This window comes from Octopus bimaculoides, chromosome 2 (genome assembly GCF_046866305.1).
Source record: "Octopus bimaculoides isolate indiv1 chromosome 2, ASM4686630v1, whole genome shotgun sequence".
In the NCBI taxonomy this organism is placed as follows: domain Eukaryota; kingdom Metazoa; phylum Mollusca; class Cephalopoda; order Octopoda; family Octopodidae; genus Octopus; species Octopus bimaculoides.
In genome coordinates this window covers 38134032-38161227 of record NC_142929.1, presented here as the reverse complement: position 1 = coordinate 38161227, position 27196 = coordinate 38134032, and the positions used below count along the sequence as shown (strand labels likewise).

Genomic DNA, 27196 nt, shown 5'->3' with positions numbered 1-27196 from the left:
AACACTGATAATTACATGACTAGTATTACCCAGTGAATGTGCATGGCTCAGTGGTTAGAGTGTCAGGCTTACAATCATGAGGTAGTGAGTTCAGTTCCTGGACTGGGCTGTGTGTTGTGTTCTTGAGCAAGACACTTTGTTTCACATTGCTCCAGTTCACTCACCTGTAGAAATGAGTTGCAGCATCACTGGTGCTGAGCTGTATTAGTCTTTGCCATTTCCTTGGACAACATCGCTGGTGTGGAGATGGGAGGGTGGTTTGCATGAGTGACTGCTGATCTTTCATAAACAACCTTGCCCAGACTTGTGCCTTTGAGGGTAACTTTCTAGGTGCAATCCCTAACATATACATGTGAAATGCTTTTATAGAAAATCATAAAGTCCATCCATTTTCTCTGCCCGCTATTATTGGGAGGGTCTTGCGGGTAGAGACCTCAGGCACCACTTCTATAAGATTCCATCAAAAGCAACCATCATTAGACTTCCTGGCTAGATTCCCGAGCATGACCAACTAAGACCAAGGGTATTATTCAACCACCTTGTTCTTAGTTTACCCCTAGGTCTCATGCCAGATGCCTTGACTTGAAGAATCCATCTTGCAATTCTTTCCTGCAACATTCTAATCCCACATCAGTTTCTCAATTTGCAGGTTACAGTTTATAATCCATCACTAGTGTTGTACTGACTTTTGTACATGGCACTAATCTCCTCATCTTTGTCTTCTTGGCTAGAAATTGTACATCAATGGGAGGCTGGCTAAGTAATATAGAACATATCTAATCATTTTAGCAATGAGCTTCTTCAAAGTTTCTTCAAAGGAAGTTGTGTTTGTTGCCTCAAACTAATAACCTTATTTACAGAAATTTGTCATGTCCTAGACTCAAAAGATACAAACATTTCCAATTAATAACACATTGTGACCAATTTAAGACCCATTCTGAAACATTACTACTTGCAATATTTTTATAAAATAATTGTAACCATTGACAGACATTTATCACCACATTGAACAGTTAAACTAGTTAAAATGGATCTTTTCTAGTATTTATAACAGTCTAAAATTCAGAAAATATCTTAAACTAGCAGGACCCATGGAAATTCAATGGTATTAGTCGGCACATGTGAAAACATTATGTTAGTATATTGAACACAAACAAGGAATTTCAAAAAAATCTTTTGATATCCTGTCACTTAATCAAAACAGTGCTTTTAAATATAATTCAAATGAATTTTGATGGTATTGCTTATTTACCTCTTTGTAATACATCTGACAGACATAGTGTGCTTTATAGTTTAGAGAAATAAAAGATGAATTAAAAGATAAACTTATTCATATATATTGATTAAATGTTTATTATCTTTATTACATATTTAATAAATACAAACTATACTTCATATGATTATGATATGTACATAAAAAAAAAAACATGAGCTTATTCACTGAATTAGATACAAACATTCTACATTACAAATGGGACTGCACAAACTGTGTGACATACATATAGAAACAGAAATACAAAACATGAGCCAATTTAAACTTGTATGAAATAAGCATTGTATGTGATCACAGAAAATACTTTACAAGCTGCATGAACTGAATGTAATATGAATGATATATATATACACAAGATTAATAAAATTCTAGATTTACTCTCTCAATACTTCTTTATACACAATGTTTTTGTAAGAATTTTACCTTCTCATTTGCTTTGCCTGTTGGTTTCAACTACCCTTATTGCCATATTAGATAATTCCCTGGCCCTAGAAAATGCCACATGTAATTGCCCTTGCATTAAGTGAGGGAATTTTAACAATAAAAAATATGTAAACAAACTACACTTCTTGCTCAGTCTAAGTTATTTACCAATCGAGATTATTTTCATTTCTTTTTCATATCATTTCAGTTCAGCAATCTATCTATTTGTCACCCTAATGACAACCTTTGACAAGATAACATGCTCTGTAGTCTCGTGCGTGCTTGAAAGACTGGAAATTTGTTAAGAATTTAGGAAAATAATCTAATGTACAGCTTGTTGTTCACCAGTGCATTATCACTAGAGTGTTGGTCATTTTAGAACTGTTGAACTATTACAGAAAGAGTTTGAAATTTGGAAGGACTCAGGCAATGATCAATATATTGTCTTAGTGTCATGTTTTATGTAACTTCATTCAGTATGCAGGAGAGCAATAAGTAAAAGCTCTGCACTTGGTATTCAGTGCAGGCAACAATATAAAAAAAAAAGTGTGCTAGAACATCTAGAAGATTGACAGAAAACCAGGGATTCAAATGCACAAGATGTATAAGAGTAGTTACTTGTTTAGGTCTGTAATTTCTGGGATTACCTACCCATATGTAATTTTTGGTATTACCTAGTGTAAGAAGTATATGATTATATGGTAGAGAGACTTGACATTGACTGTTGATGATCCACAGAGGCTGGTCAGAAAATTAGTTCAGTATAACATGTTTGTTGGATGAAACATGTATGAAAGACACATCACAAGTAGGTTAAATGAGTAAACAAGCACTAAACACTTAAATTGATGTTTACAGGAGGGCAGCTGCTGGTATGGACATGAGATGCAAATGGATGACACTTGTTGAATGGAAATGTGTCATAAGCTGACAATAGCTTGTATCTAAAGTAAAGGAATATAAAACACATAGCTAGACTACTGGGACTAAAACAACTCCTTACTCTATAGAGCAATAGCTTACTAACTGAACTGAATTAGCATAGCATTAGAAGCCATCAGTAACAATTATAATCTACTATACCTATGTGTAAATGAATAATTTGCCAATGACAAGAGGCACATCATGTTTTGTAATAGATTAAGAAAATAAAATCTGTACAAAAATATCAACCCATAAATGCTGATGTAACATAAATTATTTATGTTCAATAATTGCACTGTATACATTGTTTTCTATATGTCCTAAATGATATTCAATGATATACTGTATGTTGGTAAATAAAATTCTAAACTAACTCCTTTATGTATTCAATTACATATCATAAACATGATTTTTGTTTTTAATTGTCATTTGCTTTTTGTTTTGCAATTTTTAGTCTTGCTCATTTTTTTAATGATAAAAGCTGATTAATAATTAATTTTATTTTATTACATCATTGTGGTTAATGAATAACTAATAAAACAAATTTGAAGAATCTTATAAGAATTCTAAACAAGAATGATTTCCAAAAAGAAAACAATATGAGATGGTGCAGAAGAGTTCCTGGCTTTGGGTAATAGAAAATACAGGAGGATCAGTTAATTATGATTTTATTCAACATATTCCCCTCTCAGATTCACACACTTATTGCAGCAGTCCTTCAGTTTTTCTAAGCCCTGTAAAAGAACTTGGGAGGTTGGACTTCCAACCAGGCCTTTCACAGTACCCTTAAAGCCAGGAACATTTGAGCACCCCTTATAATTTCACCTACCCAGTCCCACATATTCAACTAGAACTATTTTACAATCAAACTAAAGGAACCATGAATCCAACTAGAGTACCTCTATATGGTAGAAATAGGAAACAACTTCCCTTGAGTCACACACTGTTATCTTAAAAATGATTAGATTAGGTCTGCTTGATCAGAGCTGAATAACCTGAAGCTACACAACAATATGACAGTCAAGATAAATATAAATGCATTCATTAAAAAACACAAATCTAATTACTTGACCCTGCTTTACACTGAACAGGCCAATAACCAAAAAGTGCAGAAATTGAATAAGAAATTCTAAACAGACTAATAAAGGAAAGTAACATACAACAATTTCAGTACACTGAAGTATTATTGATAAATAACTACACTTGGTCCAAGTAATATTAAAGTGTTTTGAAGATGTATCTGAGATGAAAGAGAATGGAAGATACATTAACAAATAGAAATGTTAGGTTAAAGAAAAGAATCTAGTTAAAAAAGAATTAATAACAACTAGTAAAATAGTGAAGGTTAATACTACGGTGGTAAAATATAAGGCAAAAAAGAAAAACACATACTGACAAAAAATATTTGGAAAAAAGTCATCAATGCCACAAAAGTTGCAACCATTGCAAACATCATTTATCTACCATTACTATAAGAACAACCATTAATGCTTTTATGTGCAATTTTGTTGACATAAGTTAGATAGGGATTTAGACTTTACAACATTTCTCCATCCACTGATATCCTTTGTTTTTATAGAGCCTAAATCTTTTTGACTTATTTTAAATTGACATTTCTTGATGCTCTTCTTTCTTGTATAATATCTAATATAAAATCCCACTACTTTTCATCCAAGCTCATATCATCCATTCCTCTTAAATGTCAACACCAATCAAGTCAATGTATATATATATATATATATATATATATATATATATATATATACACACACATACATATATGTAAATGTAAGATCCAAGGATCAAGGTGTAGGAAGAAGGTGAGCTTCAAGCAATCTGTAGAAAGTATAAAAAAACAATTTTCAGGAACAATAGTGATTTATTGGGGTGGAAGGTTGTGGATTTGTCATTGTGCCTCCTAACAACAATGTAAACTTCATTTAATCAAGATACCATTGGCCTGAAGAGTAGCCTGCAGTATACACCTCACTTGGATATTTAGCACTTCGAGAAAGAATTAAGAAAAGGAAATTCTGAAAGTGGCAATCATAGCCATGACAATCTAAAAGTGAGAATTATTCAAGAATTACAACAATAAAATAGCAACAACAGATACAGACATCAATATCAGGATAAATGAAATAGTATGTGCATCAGTCACTGTAGTTACAAAGAAAAGTCAGTACTCCATTAGATCTACTGAAATGAGAGAATCAGACCCCAAGCAAGGGACATGGGAAATAAATGTATACAAAGAGATAGAGAACGAGAAAAAAAATCTCCCAATCAGTAGTGAAATCAATAACAAAACAACACAATTGAGAAAAAGGAAGGAGGCAAAAACTAAAGAAATAAAACTTATCCAATAATAATAATAATAATAATAATAATAATAATGATAATGATAATAATAATCCTTTCTGCTATAGGCACAAGGCCTGAAATTTGGGGGTGGGAGATAGTAAATTACATTGACCCCGGTGTTTCACTGGTACTTAATTTATCAACTCCAAAAGGATGAAAGGCAAAGTCAACCTCTGCAGAATTTGAACTCAGAATGTAACAATGGGCAAAATAACACTAAGCATTTCACCTAGCATGCTAACGATTCTGTCAGTTCACCACCTAAAACAATAATAATAATAATAATAATAATAATAATAATAATAATAATAATAATAATAATAAGTGTCTGAAATTTTTTAAAATGCCTGAAATAAGAGGTCTTCCCTAAATTGCAATGAATTCATCAATAAAAAAAAACAATAATTCTTTGAGCAAAACAATTTGCTTTTGACCCAAAATAATTTTATCAAGAACTTAGTAAATATAAAACGGAAACTGATGCAGTACAAACAGCAAGAAGAATAGAAGAATTTCGGGGAGAAGTATGAGCAACAAAAGAATTACAAAAGAATAACACAACATCAAAACAATTTACAGAAGCTACCTTGCTACTGAAAAAAAAAACAAAAAAAACTGAAGGCACTTGCTTAGATTCCAAACTTATAGTTAGAATATTTAACATGGACACATAAGGTACAGAGATGTTTAACTAGATCTGACAGAGCTGAAAAAAACCATCCAACTGGCTCATTGATGAGAAAAACTATCTTAATCCTCAAAACTAAAGAAACCAGCTCTTAAAAAACTGTAAACCCATAACTGCCTTCATACACACTACAATGCCTTAACTACATTAAACATTTGGAAAAAAAATAACCCGTTTCCAATAAATTGGAAGAAATCCTGCAAAAGCCTCATATGGCTGTAAAGATCAATTACTGATCAACAAAGCCCTAACCAAAGAATGCAGAAAGAAAAAAGAAGGGTCTGAACACAGCATGCCAGAAGGCTCTTGACAGCGTTCCCTACATGTGGATCCCAGAACTACTATGATTAATGTAGTACTAATAATAAGAAGATACATGAAACATGCCATGAGTAAATAGAAAACAATTTTACAGATACAAACAAAAGAGGAATTATAAAAATTAAACCACTTGAGCTTTGCTTTGCTTGACTCAAGACTCTAAGCTTTACTTGACTCAGAACTCTGCTGCTTCATCAAAGAAATGCACTGTTGGAAAATGTTCCTGATAAAAGGCAGCAACACCAGTTTACTATTCAAGAATCTCTGCATCAGCACATGTATGTGCATCAGCATTCACAACATACTGAGCCCACCACACCAAGGCTGTTGAAACAGATAACATGCTTGAAGCAAAAATGGTTAGGCAGCAATACACAATGCAGACAATGTACATGTTCTCCATTACTGTCCAGTCTTTCAGGAATAATTTCTTATCATCTCATCTCTAATGAAACTGGCAATCGTGCTCATATCCATTTGGAGATCTTGTCTGAAACAGATCCAGGTACCTTAACTAGTCTGTCAGTTCAGTGCCCCAAGATGCTGGCCACCATGAACTTGCCTTTCCAAACATCAAGTTGCAAATCTATTGACTTGTTAAGGTTAAATTTTGCTCCCGTTATCATTGTTTTCCTACCTCAACCTTTGTGGTGGCTGACTCCATTGCAATGACATCATCTGGCTATGCTTCCCAGTTGACGTTGGGCTATGTGCATTTATACAACACACTTTTGGGTAATGCCACGTTTGTAGGAAGAAAAGAAGTGAGAGATCACTTACCTTAGTTGAGGAGAAGAATGAGTAATCTGGTCTTCTGAACAGGGAGGGGGTTCTTTGAAAGCCTCTCCAAAATGTTCGTACCCACTCTCACCTAGAAAATTACCTGAAAATTGTTTCTCAAGATCCCTGTAGGATTTTTGACAAGCTTCTAAAAGCATGTTGTTTCTTATTACATTACCTTTAATAATGCCATTACTCAGCAGGTTGTTATCATTATCACTTCTCTTCCCACAAGTGTCAATAACAGTGGGGCTAATGGGGAAGAGGGGGTCACATTGATGACTCAGAGAAGGGCAAGTCTACCTCGGTGAAAATAGCAAAGAAGTGACTCTCAGTGGGACCTTCTTCTCACCACTTACAATACCTCCAACTTCAATCCCTGTTGACTGGCTATCAAGAATGATGATTCTTGAATGTTTATACTAACTTTTTTCATGAAATAAAATTTGCTTTTAAAGGTATACCCTCCCCCACTAATAGGATAAGAAACAAAGGAACCAACAAGTCATCAGTAGTTATGGTTGGTTCTGTATTAAAAGAGGTAACACAAAAACTAGGAAAACAACTTTGCGCTAAGGCAAAACAGATTGGCATACATTCTAGAAACAACAATCATGATTTAAGCACAAAGCTGCCAATTTTAAGGGGACTAAGCTTATTGATTCCAGTGATCTCAGTACTTCACCATTTTATCAACCCTGAAAGGATGAAAAGCAAAGTTAACCTCATCAGGCATAGGATCACTTATCCGAGAGGAGGGATCAGTTGGTTAAATTTACCCCAATACTTGAATGCTACATTATTTTATTGGTTCCACAAAGATAAATTGTAACATTAGCCTCTTACTTTCACAAGAAGGAAAAGTGCATGTACTCCATTCTGGTAAGATGCTTCCTGGGACAAGGTGCAACAGTTAGATGGCAGTACTAGCAACCTCTGCTCAGCCTTTCAGGAACAGCTTCCACTTAGTCCATTCTGCATAAGTTTGGCCTCTCTACTTTCAAACCACCTCCCAGTTTTATCTACCAGGAGATCTGGATTTAAGCAAACTTAAACCACTTTAACAGGACTCTCAATCCAGTACAAGTAACTGCCATCTTACAAAAATTTGTCTCTTCAAATGCCATGTTGTGTCCTACTGATATATTTAGGTTAAATCATTCCCCAGTTACTGCCTAGTACTCCTCCAGTATATTATTGATCACCTCAATTGTCGATGTAGCCACCACATCACATTGATGTCATTCGCAAATACTGTGTCTCAGTTCAAAGAGACACTGAATACTTCAATGTAAGTAGAAAAACAAGGATATTTTTTCAATGAAAAATCCTTAGTCCTTAAAGCTTAACCTTATTATATTGCCTACATTTTAACCCTTACACTCTTATCATGTATTGCCATCACTATTTCTTGAGCTGATATTGATTTTCATTTGTGTCCTTACTCCATCATCAACATTTCTATCATTTTCATTTTCTGTATTTAACCCTTTAGCATTCATATTAGTCTGTCAAATGTAATGCTTATTTATTCATATTGTTTTGAATTAATCAGGCATTAATTTATAGCTTCAAGATTTTGAAGAAGAGATTGTTTATTTTTAGAATGACATTGTAGAGTAGATGTGAGAGACTGGATCTAGCCAGTTTGAACATAAAACAGGTAGAATATTTGAGCCTGATACAGCCAGTTTAAGTGGTAAAGAGTTAACTAAACATCACCAACATATTGATAATTTAAAGCATCCATATATCATTTTCTCAAACAGGCAAAGATTTGTTCCAAAACTACTCAATGTTCATGCAATGTTTATATCTCTAACTTTCCATAACTAAACATCATTCATATACAGCTTAGATATATGTGAAACTTACAACAACTCCATGAAAAGAGAGCTTGAAAATATATTTCAATGCAGTCAATCCAATTTTATCTCCTTCAACAGCACAAGGACACAATGACTATACTTATTTAGAAAACAATATTGAACCCCCATCAACCATAAACAACACACAACTAAAATGATGGAACTTGCTATAAATGCAAGGCCTCAGCATCACTAAAAATTTCTCCTGTTGATTGTATTGATTGTACATTCACAAAATAAGAATGGTTGCATCTTTAAGACTAGCTTTTCCTTTTCAGTGCCAAAAAATACTTCATTCCCCCATTTTCTTATCAAATATTAAACTTCTACAAAGTCCAAATGAGACTCACAGCAAAGAACTGCTCCGACATTTGGGACAGTGTTACTTCTTCATATACAATCCTCCTGAACCGCTTTAAAAAACAAAGGCCACCCAACAGATTGGCATGAAGTCAGTCACCAACATATGTCAACTGCTGACTTACAGATATGTTGTCTCTTCCCTCTGATCTTTCTACTGTTACAGTGGCTTCTCCTCCTTGAAACTGGCTGATTTCATTTCACATCTACCCAAGTACTCAATTCACTTGTTTCTTGTACCATCACTCATATTGAACCCTACAGGTTCTGTACTAACCACTATTTCTATCCCTTCTTCCTCAGAAAATAATCCCTCTGGAATTCTGTTCTTTCCCATTGTTCTTTGGAGCCATCAACTTGCAAGTATCCAAGATACTGTATCACTCTCACTAGTTTCAGAGGGTCTAGAAAGGTAAAGGGAATAGCCCTTCCTTTAGACAAAACCAATAAAAATTAAAAGAAAGTTCAATCCAGTCACATCTGTAAACAATTGGCCTTTACACTTTTATATCTCTTTATTTTTATTCATTTATTTATTTTCATTTTATAAGAGAATAGACACACTATTCAATTTCAACATAAATCTAATGAAATATTCACCACAATATGAAAGGATTTATGATTCCTTGGATGTGAAGAATTTCTATCATGGAAAAACATGTTTACAGCTGATATGCTCGGAGAGAAGCACCAAAGTATATCTGCATTTACAAAGTAGCTTAGCTATATACTGACTTCTCGGGTTAAAAGGATTACAATGAACTCTGGTTTGAATTAACACAGAAACTTACAAGTTTCACAATGTAGGGCAAATTTTTCCAAACTAATTCAGTGGATCAAGAGTAAGTTGTCTAAGCAATGGCCAGTGAAATCAATTCCACAGCATAGATTGATTGCTATAAGGTGGATAATGTCCTATGTATTATACAGTCCTGGTCAAAAATAAATTTATATGTTTATTCATCCACAATTTTATAAAACATGCTTTTCTTATTCTCATATTCTTAAAATGAGAAAATTAACAATAATGATTTCACCAGTCAGATATTTTTTTCCCTTAAGTCTATCACCTCTGTCCATACTAAATAATAGAATTTTCACAGCTATTTCCACTATAGACTCCAAGCTAAAATCTTTCACCTTTGCTATAGATGTCAATTTGCACTATTTGCTGAATCTGTCATGGAAATGCTTCAGAAACATCCTCTGGCAAAGTTGTCTAGGTAGACTTTTTATATGTTTAGCTCCACCAAATAATTTAGTAATATGCATTTTTAAATTTAAAGAGCTAAAGATAGTGCTTACATTTCCAATTAAATTTTTAACACCTTCAAATAACATTTCACAATGAGTATAAGTGTAAAGATAATCATGTTTTATGTCTCTGAAAGAGATGAACAGTAGGGAGAGTGCATTTTCCTGAAGTTGAGGGCAATCAAGATTTATGGGAAGCAAGGTACTTTACCTTGACAAAATATCATTGTCAGTTAATTGAAATCATATCTTCCTAATTTTTCAGAGACATTAACTTGCTTGAACTGTATTGTATGCCTGCCAGCTTATTTTGATTATTCTTTCGTCTGCTCACTACCTCATCTTTTGACAAGTCTGTCAAGTTCTAAGTAGGCACCACAAGTGCTATAGTGTTATATTCAATGGCAATACTATGAAATTGTCAAACAATTTATAGGTCTGCAGTGATAAATTCAACTTCTCCCATGAGAAAAGTTTATTATGGTAAAATAGCAATTCATTCAATGATAGATTTAGTTCTGTCCCACTAGACACTACAGAAACCACAGGTAAGCAGCAGCTCTATGGAACCTTGTAATACAGAAAAAGATTTCTTTCAGTTTTTGATGAGATATAGCTTTTGACAATGAACAACAATTCAACCATGTCCATCACAAACATATGATAAAGGTAACAGCCAATATGTTACATATCTACTAGCCTAGTTAATACTCTGTAGAATATAATCTAGTGAAGCAGTAAACAGTTTCAGTTTAAACTGTATGTGCTGATGATAGACCTTTATTCTATTTCTGTTTAAATGCTACCACAAAATCACAAGTAATTACTTAGGAGACAAAACATGTAGTAAGAACTTGTGTCTGCTTAATTACTCTTAATTTAAGGAAATTCCAGACAAAATTTTAATCCTTTCTTGCTTTTTGCTGAAGAGACAATGGTTCAACTACCATTAATAAAGTCACATAGTGATCATCTCATATACTAATACGCTCAAGTTGAGACATTTTTAGAGACATCTGGATAGTGAACAAATATATTTCATTTCTTGCTTTTTTTTCCTTTTAGTATGCTCAAGCTGCAAACTGGTTCAACTATAGATTGAAAAGAATGAGTACTACTTTAAATGCTACCTTTTACCATCTGGCCTTCATAATCAATTAAATGCTTATACGTTTTCTAAGGAGTGCTAGTAGGATCTGTACACAATGAATTGTGTTTATACAAAAACAGAAACAAAAAATTTTCCCATCAAAATGAAAGCAATTCCAGTAGTTAAGGGATAATCAATAGAGGTAATGATTTGAAGATTTCGTGGTCACATAAGTATATAACCCATGTATAAATACAAAAGAAGAATAATTAACATGATTAAAATCAAAAGAGATGTGGACAAATGTGTTTCTCTGCAAAATCTTTGTATTTATGTAATCCTCAAATAAGAATCTAAATAAAGTTTACTTAACGTAATATCTCATTTGTTATTAGAAAATTCTGAGAAATTCATCTGCAAAACCTACAGTTTCTAGAAAGTACCATAGGGATTTATATTGGTAAATTATGGATAATTCCCTAAAAATATGGTACTGACAAGACAAATCATGAAAATTCTGTAGATGGTAGAAGTAAATGCAAAAATATTGGTGGGTTCAGATCAACTCTGCTTCTAACTAATCAAACAAGATATTTTGTCATTACACAACTCCAAGATGTTTAGATATTCAAGTTGCTAAAAAAATAAGGCTATAAAGTAAAATATCTTCATTAGAACTACTGTATTCTAAGAATACTGTGGCAAATGAAAAACATTTCTTGTATAAGAATTTTATTTTCTGATCCTACAATTGACACAAACATGTATGAGTGAAATCACCTCCTGCTCAAATTCAATCACTAAAACAGAAGACAGCATCTACTTCTAGTTACTTTCAGAGATGCGCTTAGTGCCAAATCTTAGAAACAAAATGTTCACTTTATTCCAAACTTACCTCATTATTAACAGCAACATATTTTTAAAATCTATGAAGGTTCTATTTCCTTCGATTAATAGAGATCAAACATTTTTCATTTGTGACAAAATGGGTATTACACAACTTTTAAATGCTTTAAAGATATTTCATTTGCATAATCTCAATTAACTCCAAAGATCTGTCAAATAAAATTTGCTGCTGTTTTATGCAAAAGTGATCAGCTTTGCAATATCCAGCCACTTTGCAAAGATTGATATCATAACAAGAATTTCAAGAGATAAGTACAAATCCATACAGTACAAAGACATAGTGATAAACATGAATTAGCATGAAAACCACAAATGCCATCATCATCATCATCAACAACAGTATTTTAATGCCCATTTACCATGCTTCCATGATTTGGAGAGTCCATAGTATGCATATCAACATTATTCTTGATCCAGTGTCTCTTTTTGTGAGGCCTAATATTAACAGATATCTCATTATTTCATCTCATGTCTTCTTTGGTATTCCTCTGCAAATGATATATTCCACTGTTAGCACACATCACTTTTTCAGCTATTGCTATCGATTTACATTACTTATCCATGCTACCACAGTCACCTCCCCTGCACACATTGGCTAAAGCATCTAATGCCAGCCACTTTCTCAGTTCACTTGTACTTTACCTTTCATGCAAGTTTATGTTAAACATCCAACAGATCACATTCAGTTCATTCCCCTCTCTAGTCTTTGTTGATCTTATTCATTCATTACCCATTTCTCACTATCATGCAGGTCTCAGTTTATACACATGCTTGAAACAGTATAGCATGCTTTTTGATAGTTGTTTGGATGACAACAGAGATAACAACTTATGGAACTTGTTTCACCTACTTATTATCCTAGATACTATATATTTTCATCCCAATTACTTCCTGTACTAAGATAGAAGTAGCTTATACTACTAAGCATTTCATAGATACTTCTAGAAATAACTATTCCTAAATATCTCTTGTATTTGAAATCTTTGTTACCTGTCAGTCTGTCAGAAATCCTACCAAATTTTTGCTTACACTGAGTACATAGTGTTAAGCAAAACAATTTTTCAAACAGTAGTGGAATTTCAAACTTTCTCTTACTAATTAATTATTCAGTCTTTGCCTTAGGTCTTTTGACATAAAAACCAACCTTCCTAATTTGAAAATTTTTCTGAAATTTCAATGAGAAGTGTGCTATCAATACATTGAAACTCTTAGTAATTTATAATAGCTGAACTCATGCAATTACCACAAGAACTACAAAAAGAAAGTGTACTAAGAATAGAACCCAAATGAATGCTTATATGTTTAAAATTTTTTCTTGGATTTACTGGCAAGCTTGACCTTTCATACAATACATTTAAGACCTTAAATCATCTTCATGAATAATTCTTCAACAATAAAAAAAAAAATGGCACCCAGCAATCAGTATCTAAAGATTGCTGAAAATCACTGAGTATAGGGTAAATTCATTTTGCTACAAAAAACAAAAAAAATGTACCCTAGTGTGGGTAAATAGGCTAAACCTTAGTTTAGGTTTTAGAATGAGTAAAGGTGAGAAACTTTTAGCTAAACTACATCTTTTACTCCATAAATGTATAGGGTATGATTAATTTTATGTATCTATTTATCTCTGAAGTATGTTTTTATGACTCTATTTCTTAAAATTTCAAAATGAAGGCGTTTAAGTTGAAAGCTTGACATTTACTTTTCACTATCCGTCACTTTACTATTGTTGTCAGATAAACAATAATAATGAATAATGTAGACTGTGTACTAAATCTTAATTGGAGAATAGTTGGTTAGATAATGTTTCCCAACCCATAAACTGTGATTCTTCTTATTTAAGCAGTTCTAATGTCTGTAGTAACAATCAGATAGTTGACAAGCAAGACAGAAATAGTCATTACATAACAGTCACATAGTGATCACAAATATTTATCCTAGGATAAGAATTACAAGGGAAGAAGAGAGTGAGAGATAGAATAAGAAAATGAGAAAAATGATAGGGAAAGAAAGAGTAAGAAAGAAATGAAGTGAGAGAGAATGAGAAAAAGAGAAGAATGAAGGTAATGTAATCATAAAAGAAGATTTAGGGACACTTGATAAATTCCAAATGTTTTGAGCGAGTCTAGGATTGTGTGTGATAATAATGGTATCAGCAAGAGAAGTTTGTCAGAAAATACATTCCTTTCTCTCCATCTCCACTCACTTCTCTTTTCTCAGTAACACTTCATATTTCCTCTCTTTTCCTGAAAAGTAGGTGCAGTATGAAACTTTAAACAATTACATGCGAGTAGTACCTCAAAACGTGAAGATCTGCTTTCAGGTCAGACATAAAGTATCTCAATAACTTATACATTATGTACCTCCCCAACTTTCCATTGCCATATAAACAATGAATCTACATAATTTAGTGCCCAAAATTCCAAACAATAACTTTGCAGTTATTGATCAGATGCTGTTCATATGGACATTGATGTTATTGATGTTGTTGTATGTTTAGCTTTAAATCTGCATAGAAGTAATGTTACTTGAAATGGAGGAAAAAAAAAAAAGAAAACATCTATCAACAGAATTGTTGCTGTTATTATTTTTATTGCTATTGTAGTTGTTTTGTTTTTTGTTTTAGTATTTGGTTATGTTTATGGTAGTGATGATTATTTTAGTAACTGTAATAATGGTGCTGAAAACTAGCTGAGTATGGTGAAAATGATAATATGGCAAAGAGTTATTGTAGTGTTAGCATTAGAAAAGTTGATGATGATGCTGGAGAAGGAGGTTCATGGCAGTTGTTAAAATCACACAATTCTATTGACTAATGTATGCTTCATAGTTTTAATGCTCCCACTTCTATAGTGTGTTTTAATTTTTATGCTGTGCCAACCTGCATTTGGGAATGTGCCAGAATTGGTTACAAGAGCCACAGCAGAAACATTGGTGTTCAGTTGACAAGATAAACTGATGTAGCATCTTTATTTTTTTCATATATTTAGAACTAATCCAAATATTTCCTAAAACTAATATGAATAAGGAAAGCAAACATTAAACATATAATAATATCTACCAGATTTTCATCCTCTTGGACACAGAATTGACATGTGAACCTAAACATTTTACTGTTTGGTAGTGAACCAAGATTTCCAAACACTGGTATTTGGCATTTTAACAACTAGGCTATTATGAACCCCTTTTTTAAGAACAGTTTACCCCAGTTTCTTCTCACATATCAATAATGAATATAAATATTTGAAAAGAGAGGAATAAATAACAACAATGTCAACAACTATGGTAGATTCAATGATATGGCAATAAAAATGAAAATAACAACAATAAAGATTATCAAGTTAATAATAATTATGATTCCATATGTAGATACAATGTCTTAAATTTATAGATGAGAGAAAATAGAGCTTGCAATGATCATTGCTTTTCCCAAAACTATAAAAATATAGGAAGTAGTTTTATTTGAGAATGAAAACTAGATCACCAATTCAAGAACTTACAGCCTAAAAACATGACATAAAGAACTAACCATCTTGCCTATATGATACAATGTCCATTATTTCAACAATGCCTATAATGATAACATAATGACAATGGTAACAGCTGTAATAATAACTATTATTATATTTCAAGGATAACAATCATATAAGACCAAAATATCAATAATGATAAACATAAGAATTAGGATAATAACAACAGCAATGTTTTTTTGTTTTTTTTTCACATTGGCATAAGGGGTCAGGTCATATGAGTAATACTTATTTAGGGATTGTTAAAGTGATGAAATGAAGAGGAAATAATCCAAATGCAGCAAAGCATTTAGTCCAGAATTCTACCAATTCTGTCACTCCACCAAAAATAACCAAAAAAATATTTGTAATAATCTTGTAATAATAATAATAATAATAATAATAATAATAATAATAATAATAATAATAATAATAATAATGATAATAAGTACAAAGCCTATGATTTGCAATGAAGGAGGAAATGAAAAATTTAATGATCATCCTTTTTCAAATAAAATCAAATGATTCCAGTTACAAATTGAAATTGATATGTGTGCATGTTTCACCAGGAGCCTACTTATACATGGCAGACCTTGCTAATATTTACAACAATAATAATTTCTTAAGTGATCATATATTTGCAAGTGATGAATATAATTGAATCAACCCTAGTATATGATTGGCATATATTTTCTCAACTCCAGAAAGAAGAAAGATTGTGGTTTGAACTTAGCACAAAGAAGGGTGCAACTAAATACTTTTAATCATTAAATTATTCCCATCATTCTACTATTTGTATAATAATTCTTTCTACTGGAAGTTCAAGGCCTCAAATTTGGGGGAAGGGATTAGGTAGATTACTCTTTTACTTGTTTCAGTCATTTGACTGTGGCCATGCTGGAGCACCACCTTAAGTCGAGCAAATTGACCCCAGGACTTATTCTTTGTAAGCCTAGCACTTATTCTATCAGTCTCTTTTGCCGAACTGCTAAGTTACGGGGACATAAACACACCAGCATCGGTTGTCAAGCGATGTTGGGGGGGGGGGGGGACAAACACAGACACACAAACATATATACACACATACACACATATATATATATATATATATATATATATACACATATATACGATGGGCTTCTTTCAGTTTCCGTCTACCAAATCCACTCACAAGGCTTTGGTCAGCCTGAGGCTATAGTAGAAGACACTTGCCCAAGGTGCTACACAGTGGGACTGAACCCGGAACCATGTGGTTCGTAAGCAAGCTACTTACCACACAGCCACTCCTACGCCTAGAAGTGGCTGTGTGGTAAATAGCTTACATCAACCCCAGCATGTAACTGGTACTTATTTAATCGACTCTGAAAGGATGAAAGGCAAAATACCTTTTACTGTCATCTTAACATCAAACTATCATCTTATAATCAAATTACTTTTAGAACAAACTTCTTATTTACTTATGTCTTGACAAACATTTTCTAGAACAATACTCTGTGAAAAACCAAATATATGACATCCTAGTCATAACACCAACTTGAACTTCTAACTTGTTGTCTCTTGAGGTCTCTGAATGGGACTTCAAGTTAACTTGCACAGGAGGAGAGTAATTGTTATCCCAGGAGTTGTAGGGACACTTGGAGCACTAACAACCAAGTTAGAGAAATATGTCAGAGAAATTGGAACTGATATGAGGGCAGAGCAGACCCAAAAAACTGCTCCACTGGGGATAGCTAGGTTTTTGAGATTGGTGCTCGGGTGTTGAATGTCTTCCACAATAAGTTAACACCCAAGTCCCAAAGCTTATAATTTGCAGAAAGAGACCCTGTGAGATCTCTAACAAGATGGTTACTGTCCACTCTCGCAGAATCAACCAGAGCAAGTGAAACTGAGAGCTTTGAGAAGTAAAATAACAGTAACAACAACAACAATAATAATAATGGTTTTCAAATTTTAGCACAGAACTAGAAATTATTGAGGGGAGAGAAAGGTTGCTTACATCAACCCCAATACTTAAAAGGTACTTTATTTTTTCAGCCCTGAAAGGATGAAAGGCAAAGTTGACCTCAGTGGAATTTGAGCCCAGAACATAAAGATGGATGAGATGCCACTAAACATTTTGCCTGTCATGCTAAAGACTCTGCCAGCTCAATACCTTCAGGCTGCTCTCACAGAATCAACCAGAGTGAATAAGATTGAGCACTTGGAGAAGTAGAACAATAATAATAATAATAATAATAATAATAATAATTCTTTCTAATTTTGGCACAAAGCCAGCAATTTTTTTAGAGGAAGGGGCAAGACAATTACATTGACCCCAGTGCTCAAGTGGTACTTTTATTTTATCAGCAGTATTTGAACTCAGAATGTAAAGAGACAGAAGAAATGCTACTAAGCATTTTGCTTGGTCTAGTATCAATTCTACCAGCATGCTGCCTTAATAATAATAATAATAATCCTTTCTACTAAAGGCACAAGGACTGAAATTTTTGGGGAAGGAGACTAGTCAATTACATTGACCCTAGTGTTTCACTGGTACTTAGTTTATGGACCCCGAAAGGATGAAAGGCAAAGTTGACCTTGGCAGAATTTGAACTCAGAACATAAAGACAGACGAAATGCCACTGAGCATTTTGCCTGGCGCACTAATGATTCTGCCAGTTCGCCACCCTAATAATAATAATAATAATAATAATAATAATAATAATAATAATAATAATAATAATAACAATAACAACAATAATAATTGATATCATAAGAATTTATAAACTTTTGAGAGAGAGTGAAATAATTTTTTTTTTTTTGGAGTATTGGCTCTTGAGGCACTTCACATAAGGCTATAAATAATAGCATGTAGATATTGGATTGAAAAACCCCTTTTGGACAGGAAAAGTGAAAGACTGCCACTCGGACTTGAACCCACATTGCTTGCAGACATGACAGCCTTTGACATTTTCTATCCAAAAGGGGATTTTCAGTCCGATATTTATAGGCTATTATTTATAGCTCTATATGAAGTGCTTTGAGAGCAGATATTCCAAAATGGAATAACAATAATAATAATAATAATAATAATAATAATAATAATAATAATAATAATAATAATAATAATAATAATAGAAATGATAATAATAATAATAATTGTTTCAAATTTTGGCACAAGGCCATTAAGTCCAGGGAAGGAATTAAGTCGATTACATTAATCGCAGTGCTCAACTGGTACTTAATTTATCAACCCTGAAAGGACGAAAGGCAAAGTTGACCTCAGCAAAATTGGAACTCAGAACATAAAGACGGACAAAAAACTGCAAAGCATTTTGCCCGGCATGCTAATGATTCTACCAGCTGGTTTCTAATTGAAGTGCAAGGCGAACAATTTTCGAGAGAGGAGGATTAGTCTATTAGTAATAATGATAGAAAAAACATGTTCATTTGGACCCTAAATATCATTTCACAACTTTATGCGTTTCTTTTTTCTCTTACAAATCTTTACAAGAATGATTTTTCTTCAACGATACAATTGTAACTAATATATGTAACAAGACAGCTTAGATAAATAAGTAAATAAATAAAATCAATTAACAAATATTGCTTTTTCTAATGTAATTATTATTATTATTATCAATACTATTATTTGGTAATAACAAAATGAAATTTAAAATTTAATCATTTAAACTGCATTTACCAAATAAGCTGAAAAATAACTATCCCTATCATCATCATCATCATCATCGTTTAACGTCCGCTTTCCATGCTAGCATGGGTTGGACGATTTGACTGAGGACTGGTGAAACCGGATGGCAACACCAGGCTCCAGTCTGATTTGGCAGAGTTTCTACAGCTGGATGCCCTTCCTAACGCCAACCACTCAGAGAGTGTAGTGGGTGCTTTTACGTGTCACCCGCACGAAAACGGCCACGCTCGAAATGGTGTCTTTTATGTGCCACCCGCACAAGCCAGTCCAGGGGCACTGGCAACGATCTCGCTCGAAAATCCTACAGGAGCCAGTCAGGCGGTACTGGCAACGGCCACGCTCAAAATGGTGCATCTCATGTGCCACCCGCACAAGAACCAGTCCAGGGGCACTGGCAACGATCTTACTTGGCTTGCCGGGTCTTCTCACGCACAGCCCATTTCCAAAGGTCTCGGTCCGTAGTCATCGCCTCGGTGAGGCCCAATGTACGAAGGTCTTGCCTCACCACCTCAGCCCAGGTCTTCCTGGGCCTACCTCTTCCACGGGTTCCCTCAACTGTTAGGGTGTGGCACTTTTTCACGCAGCTATCCTCCTCCATTCTCACCACATGTCCATACCAGCGCAATCGTCTCTCTTGCACGCCACAACTGATGCTTCTAATGTTCAGCTTTTCTCTCAAGATACTTACACTCTGACGGGTATTCACATTGACATTACACATCCAACGGAGCATACTGGCTTCATTCCTTGCGAGCTTACGTATGTCCTCAGCAGTTACAGCCCATGTTTCACTGCCATGTAGCATGGTTGTTCGTACGCATGCGTCATACAGTCTGCCTTTTACTCTGAGTGAGAGTCCCTTTGTCGCCAGCAGGGGTAAGAGCTCTCTAAACTTTGCCCAGGCTATTCTTATTCTAGCAGCTACACTTTCAGCGCACCCACCCCCACTACTAACTTGGTCGCCCAGATAGCGGAAGCTATCGACTACCTCTAGTTTTTCACCCTGGAATGAGATAGAAGTTGTTTCCTGTTTGTTTGCAGTCTTTATTGCACCTGAACATCTGCCACAAACAAAAACTAACTTGCTAGTTAACCTGCCTTTGATGTTGCTGCACCTCTTATGTGTCCATAGCTTGCACCGGGTACATCTTATAGAGTTACTACCTACTCCTTTTCTACATACTGAGCAGGGCCATCTACCTGAAGGGGTTTGTGTTTTATCTACCTTCCTACTTATTAGGATTTTGGTTTTAGCTAGGTTGACTCTAAGGCCCTTCAATTCTAGACCTTGCTTCCACACCTGAAACTTCTCCTCTAGTTCTGATAGTGACTCCGCAATTAGGGCAAGGTCATCAGCATAGAGGAGCTCCCAGGGGCAACCTGTCTTGAACTCCTCTGTGATTGCCTGGAGGACTATGGTAAATAATAGGGGGCTGAGGACGGAACCTTGGTGGACCCCTACCTCTACCCGGAATTCATTGCTGTACTCATTTCCAACCCTCACCTTACTGGCCGCATCTCTGTACATGGCTCGCACAGCTCTCACTAGCCATTCTTCTATCCCAAGTTTCCTCATTGACCACCAGATAAGGGATCGGGGGACCCTGTCAAAGGCTTTCTCCATGTCAACGAAAGCCAGGTACAGAGGTTTATCCTTGGCTAGGTATTTCTCTTGCAACTGTCTCACTAGAAATAAGGCATCAGTAGTGCTTTTACCTGGCACGAACCCAAACTGCATCTCATCTAAATTGATTCGCTCCCTAATTGATTCGCTCATCCCTATCTCAAACCAAATTACAAAACATCTTAAAACATTCACAGACTTCTTTTCCTTTTTAATAACATACTTTGTATTATAAAATTCAACCTTGACCAAAATATGGTCCCACTAAATCAAAGAAATTAAAACAAAATACTTTATTTTATAAGTGCTTTCATCAATATATAAGAGCACAAATTTATAATTAATCTAATCATTTCCATTTGAATAACTATCATGAATTTTTTTTTTTTTTTAAATACATGATTTTCAAAACATAACCACATTCATATCTATTTCTTTACGTCAGTCTAACTTTTAAACTAAAATTAGAACTTAGTGAAGGGGGAGCATTATTTAAAATTTATTCCATTATGAAATTCCGACAGGGGGGAGGCGAGGGAGGGGGAGGGGAGGAAGGAGGGAGGGGAGGAAGGAGGGAGGGGAGGAAGGAGGGAGGGGAGGAAGGAGGGAGGGAGGGGGAGGAGGGAGGGAGGGGAGGGAGGGGAGGGGAGGGGAGGAAGGAGGGAGGGGAGGGGAGGAAGGAGGGAGGGGAGGAAGGAGGGAGGGTGATAAAGATTATAGTTCATAGATTTACACAAATTTCATGAAGAGTTAAGTAAAATTGACTTGTTCACTATAATTATACTGTCCATATTGCACCAAGTCATAACCGTACTGAACTGTTTGGGAGTTCTAATTTTCATTGGAACTAACAGAGTCAATGAAAATGACATACTTTCAATGAAATCGCAATAACACACACATACACATGCACAGAACAACATACAAAAACTGCAGAGGTTGATGGCTGTGAGCAAACTGCAGTAAATAACAAAAATAATGACTATTTTTCTTTTCTTTTTTTTTCTTTTTCTGTTAATGCCTTCAGCTCTGCAGAACATGACAAATAGGATAGTAGAATGTTTGTGCCTTTCTTAATTGCATTAGCAGCATAATTGAGGTGAAATAGCTTCATCTTAGAATCAAAACTGGGTCAAAGACATAGCTTGCAGGGAGCATATTGCTTATTCTATGATGCTTTCCACAATAATAACAAATGCAATCCAATGATAATTTTTTCATTATTTATTTGTTTTTGTTTTTGTTTTTTTAAATTTATTTACATTGATACCAGGGAGAAATTTGTAGGAGAGGAAAAATACTAACGAGAATGAAGCCAAGTAGAGGTCTGATACTTATTTTATTAGCTTCCAATGAGATGAAATGTAAAAGTTAATAACACTAGTGAACTCAGTACGTATGGGAACAAAACTAAATTCTTGAAGACATTTAGTCTGGTGCTCTACTGTTTTTGCTTCACCATGAACCATTTATAAAAAGAGAGGTGATGGTGAGGAGGAGGAGGGGGAGAAGAAGAAGAAGAAGAAGAAGAAGAAGAAGAACAACAACAACAACAACAACAGCAACAACAACAAAACAAACAACTACAGCAACAACCAATATGGAGATATCGAATTGCCTGAAATTACTTTGGAATGGAACATAAAATTCAATCCAAATAATTAAAGAATGGATTCTATCTGAACAAGGAATGAGGAAAGGTGAAACAAAAAGAACAGACTGTAAGGATAACAGTAAGACAAAAAGTATCAGACTCCAATATGTGAGAAATATTAACAATAAAAGAAACAGCAGTAGATATGACATTAAAGTAGCAATGCTCATTTTGTAACAAAACATTAGGGAGTGGAGTGCAACGTTGGCTTACACCAATCAAATGGCTTAACACACTCGAATAGACAACTTGTTAATCTGAATCAATAATTTTATAGATAATTTTAAACAAATAGTGTCTGTTCTTGGAGCAAATACATAAATGCTTCATACATTTACCATTATATATCCCACCATACACACCTATACAGATATATATATATATATATATATATATATATATATATATATATATACAGATACATATTCATACACATGAGCACATATGTAGATATATACACATAACCTAAAATGAGAAATATTTAATTCGTGTGTGTGTGTGTATGTATGAGTGTGTGTGTGTGTGTGTTTTTAGTGCTGCAAACAGGAAAATAGGGCTAAAAACAAAAATGAGTATATATTTGATTATCAATAAACACACACACACCATATATACATACATACACACATGAAAAGGAGAATGAGAGAGATCTTATTGAAACTGATACAACTAAATATGAAAAATATAATTCATATATATTTTATGTGTATGTATGTGTATGTGTGTGTGTGTACGTGTGTGTGTGTATGTATTTGTATAGGTATACACAATGATGATGATGAGGATGGTATATATATGCACACACATACATATATGTGTACATACATGTATATATATACATATTAGGAGTCCATTGATGTGATCAGTTACTGCTCCTACAAACATACTATGTATGCATCAATGTATGAACACACACACACACACACACACACACACACACATATATATATATAAACACACATATGTGTGTGCATGTATGTATATTTGTGTGTGTATGCACATATACATACATGAAAGGGAGAATAAGAAAGAGAGAGAAAGATCTTATGCTAACTGACAATTCAGTAGATTTGACAGATGAAAGTAACCAGACACACATGGATGATGCACACAAGATGTAGGCAATCAAAGGTAACACGACTGGTATGACTGCAATAAACACAAATGCCATTTTCAATGTTGATCCCTGTTTTAAACAGCATACCTATGATCATCATCATTAATAACAGTAACAGCAACAACTACAACAGTAACGGTTCAGTGTTCAGCTGCTATTAATTGTTTTTGCTATTTCTCTGTGTGTGTGTGTGTGTGTGTATATATACATAGACTTTTCTACTCTGGCATTTTGGAAATGCAGTGAAATCAAACTGAAATGTCTGAAGATTGATAGGATAGACAGAAAAATGGAGAAAAATAAAATGATGCTTTTGCAACATTTCTGAATAAGCAGTCTGATATTATATATATATATATATATCATCATATATATATATATATATATATATATATATATATATATATATATGCACACACACACACAGAGAAAGAGAAGTAGAATGAATGAAGAGGCAATTTAAAAAAAATTGTATGTGCCATTCATCATTTCACTTAAGCACACAGATTTATTTCCACAGCTACAAACATACATCATATTATATTATGGTGTATGAGTGATCACAATCGACAAAATAGAAAGCCAAAGGAAATAATCATCTGTAGTATCAGAAAAACGCAAAGAGATGAAATAAGACAAAATATTAAATCACCTAAAAATTACACCCACCCTTTCTGTTTTTTTTTTCTTTTTGTTTTGTAAATGCTAATAATTAACAAAGATTTAAATCCTGTAGTAAATCTGTTTGGAAATCGGGTGTTTTTTCTTTTTTTTTCTTCTTTTTTTTCTAAGGCTATCACTAGGTCTCTCTTACTTCAGCATGATAAATCAAATGACATAGAACAGATGCAAGGAGGTGACTTGCAGTCACTGCTGTAATTGCTTCTTTTTTTTTTTTTTTTTTTAAAGAGTTAACAGTATGTTTAGGTTTTGCAGATAGAGATAATGCTCTTACCTGACTAGAAAGGACACACTAGAATTGCGAATGACTTGCCAATATCAATCACATTGTGTTAAGAGCTTTACCAATACAGAGGCATATTCAACAATACCATTCTTACCTTTCAATAACAAATCAATAACTGTCTTTCACTGCCTGAGTAAATATACCTAATGCTAGAAATTGAGAACATATACACAGACACACAGACATGCACGCACACACACACATGCACACACAGACATACACACACACATGCACACACATACACACACACACATGCAGACATACAGAGATACACACACACTCACATATACAGACATACACATACATACCCAATGATTGCATCACAGATAGTGGCAGTCATTTACAGTGTATGAGATCAGTAGAAGATGCAGAAAGATTTGGAGGAGAAAGAGATGTGGGGAAAATATTAGGTGGAACGAATGCAAATGGATGATGAAAAAATGTTCAAAAGACTTTATTATTATAGAAAAATTACAGATGGAAGAAATAGATGTTGCACTTCTCAGAATCATTAAAATGTTTGATTATAATAGACTACTATATATATATTATATATATAATACACATATATATATATATATATATATATATATATATATATATATATACACACACACACACACATACATACACACACACACACACACATAAATATGTATATATAAATATATTGACACAAATATATATACATTTACACACAGACACATATATATACATACAGAGATAAATATATATATACCGATACATTTATATACATCTACCTATACTACCAATATATACATATATGTATATATAGTCACACAGAGAACATTAGAGAACCATTTAAATTTTTTATTTCTTATAAATATATATATATATGTTTGTGTGTATGTGTATGTATATACTTGTATGTATGTATATACTTGTATGTATGTATAATTACTTGGAGGACATTTCATATTTAAGAGAGGTCAAATGTAAATCAACTGTATAATTTATACTGAAACATGACAGAGAATAGGGAGAGTGATATTGAGAAATCATGGTAGGATTAAGGAGGAGAGAAAGGGGAGGAAAGGTCAAATTTTGTGGAATGTGTCATCAAGTATCTTTTTTAAGGAGGAAATGAAAGAGTGTACCAGTAAGAAGGTTTAAAAAAGGGAATGAAACAGCCTTTACCCCTGAAACTCAAACAGAGTAAAAAAAATGGAGATTAAAAAAAGAAAGAAGCAATGATACATACGTGAGTGAGCGGCTGTGAACAAGAGACTGAGGGAGAGAGAGAGTAAGAGACAGATAGATATATAGCCCTGCACCAATACAAGATGTTGTGCTTCTCACTTGAGCAATATTGATAAACACACACACGCACACAAGAAAGAAGATGCACAGGAAAGAGACAGGCAGAGCAGAGATACAGAAGAAAGATAGAAACAGTGAAAGAATTACTGTAGAGCAGCAGTGAAGGGGAGACAAGAGAGGAACTGGTAGTGGTGGCACACCCAAAGGAGGAACTGAGTAGCAGAGACAATGAAAGAAGAATAACAATAATAAGAATAATGAAAATTAATGGTAAAAAAAATGGAAAGGTGGGTGGGGTAGAAGAAAAGGGAAAATGAATGAAAATATATACACATATAATTGTGTATGTATGTGTGTGTGTGTGCATTTCTGCTTATATCTGCATGTGGCTGCTTATGAGTATATGTGTGTGTATGTATATTCATGTAGATGTGTATATGTCATGTACACATGCATACACATACACATAAGCACACACTCACATAAACAGACACACATAAACACATACAAATGAATATATGTCTATTTGTATGTATAAATCAGAGAACAAAACAGAAGGGAAAAAAGCCATCTTCCAATTGTAGCAATTTACAGCTGTGCTTATGACAAGCAGCACATGATGGTAAAGATTGCATTTTAGTAGATGCTTATAGCGCCGGTAACTAATTGACGTCACATTGATTTTTTTTTTCTTTGTGACGTAAACTAGCAATGAAAAACAAATAACATAATAAACAAACAAAACATGACTACTGAAGGAAAAGAGCCAAGAGACAGTGTTTTCGTAACAATAACAGTAGTACGAGACACCTCCTTGACAACAATAAATGGTGAAACAGTATCTGCATTGATGGATTGGGGATGTAGTTTTGGGTTATCTAAGGACAGAGGTGTAACAATCTTCTGAATATGACTGTATATAGCAATCCTCTGTAATGATGTAATGCTAGAATAACCTAAGAATAATCCATAGAAATAACAATCAGACACTGAGCAATGATGCAATGAAAAGAGATTGTTGTCTAGACACTACTTTTTTGGTTTTTATTTTTTTAATTTTTTTTTTTGGTTATTCATTTAAAGATTTTGTTTGTTTTTCTGT

At 33.9% G+C, this 27196-nt stretch overlaps 1 protein-coding gene across 4 annotated transcripts in view; it reads right to left on the bottom strand.

Moving 5' to 3' along the window:
- The window catches only part of LOC106873463 (voltage-dependent L-type calcium channel subunit beta-2), a 210815-nt gene extending 184170 nt beyond the window's left edge, over nucleotides 1–26645 (bottom strand). For 2 of the 4 annotated variants that reach the window (XM_089343496.1, XM_052976437.2), the window contains exon 1: nucleotides 26036–26643. In XM_089343496.1, the coding sequence (XP_089199622.1) occupies nucleotides 26036–26461 (426 nt within the window). In that variant the 5' untranslated portion in view covers nucleotides 26462–26643. Of the gene's footprint in view, nucleotides 1–26035 lie in introns of all 4 variants that reach the window. The other 2 variants (XM_052976435.2, XM_089343505.1) reach the window with 2 other exon arrangements.
- Between the last annotated feature and the right edge of the window lie 551 nt (nucleotides 26646–27196).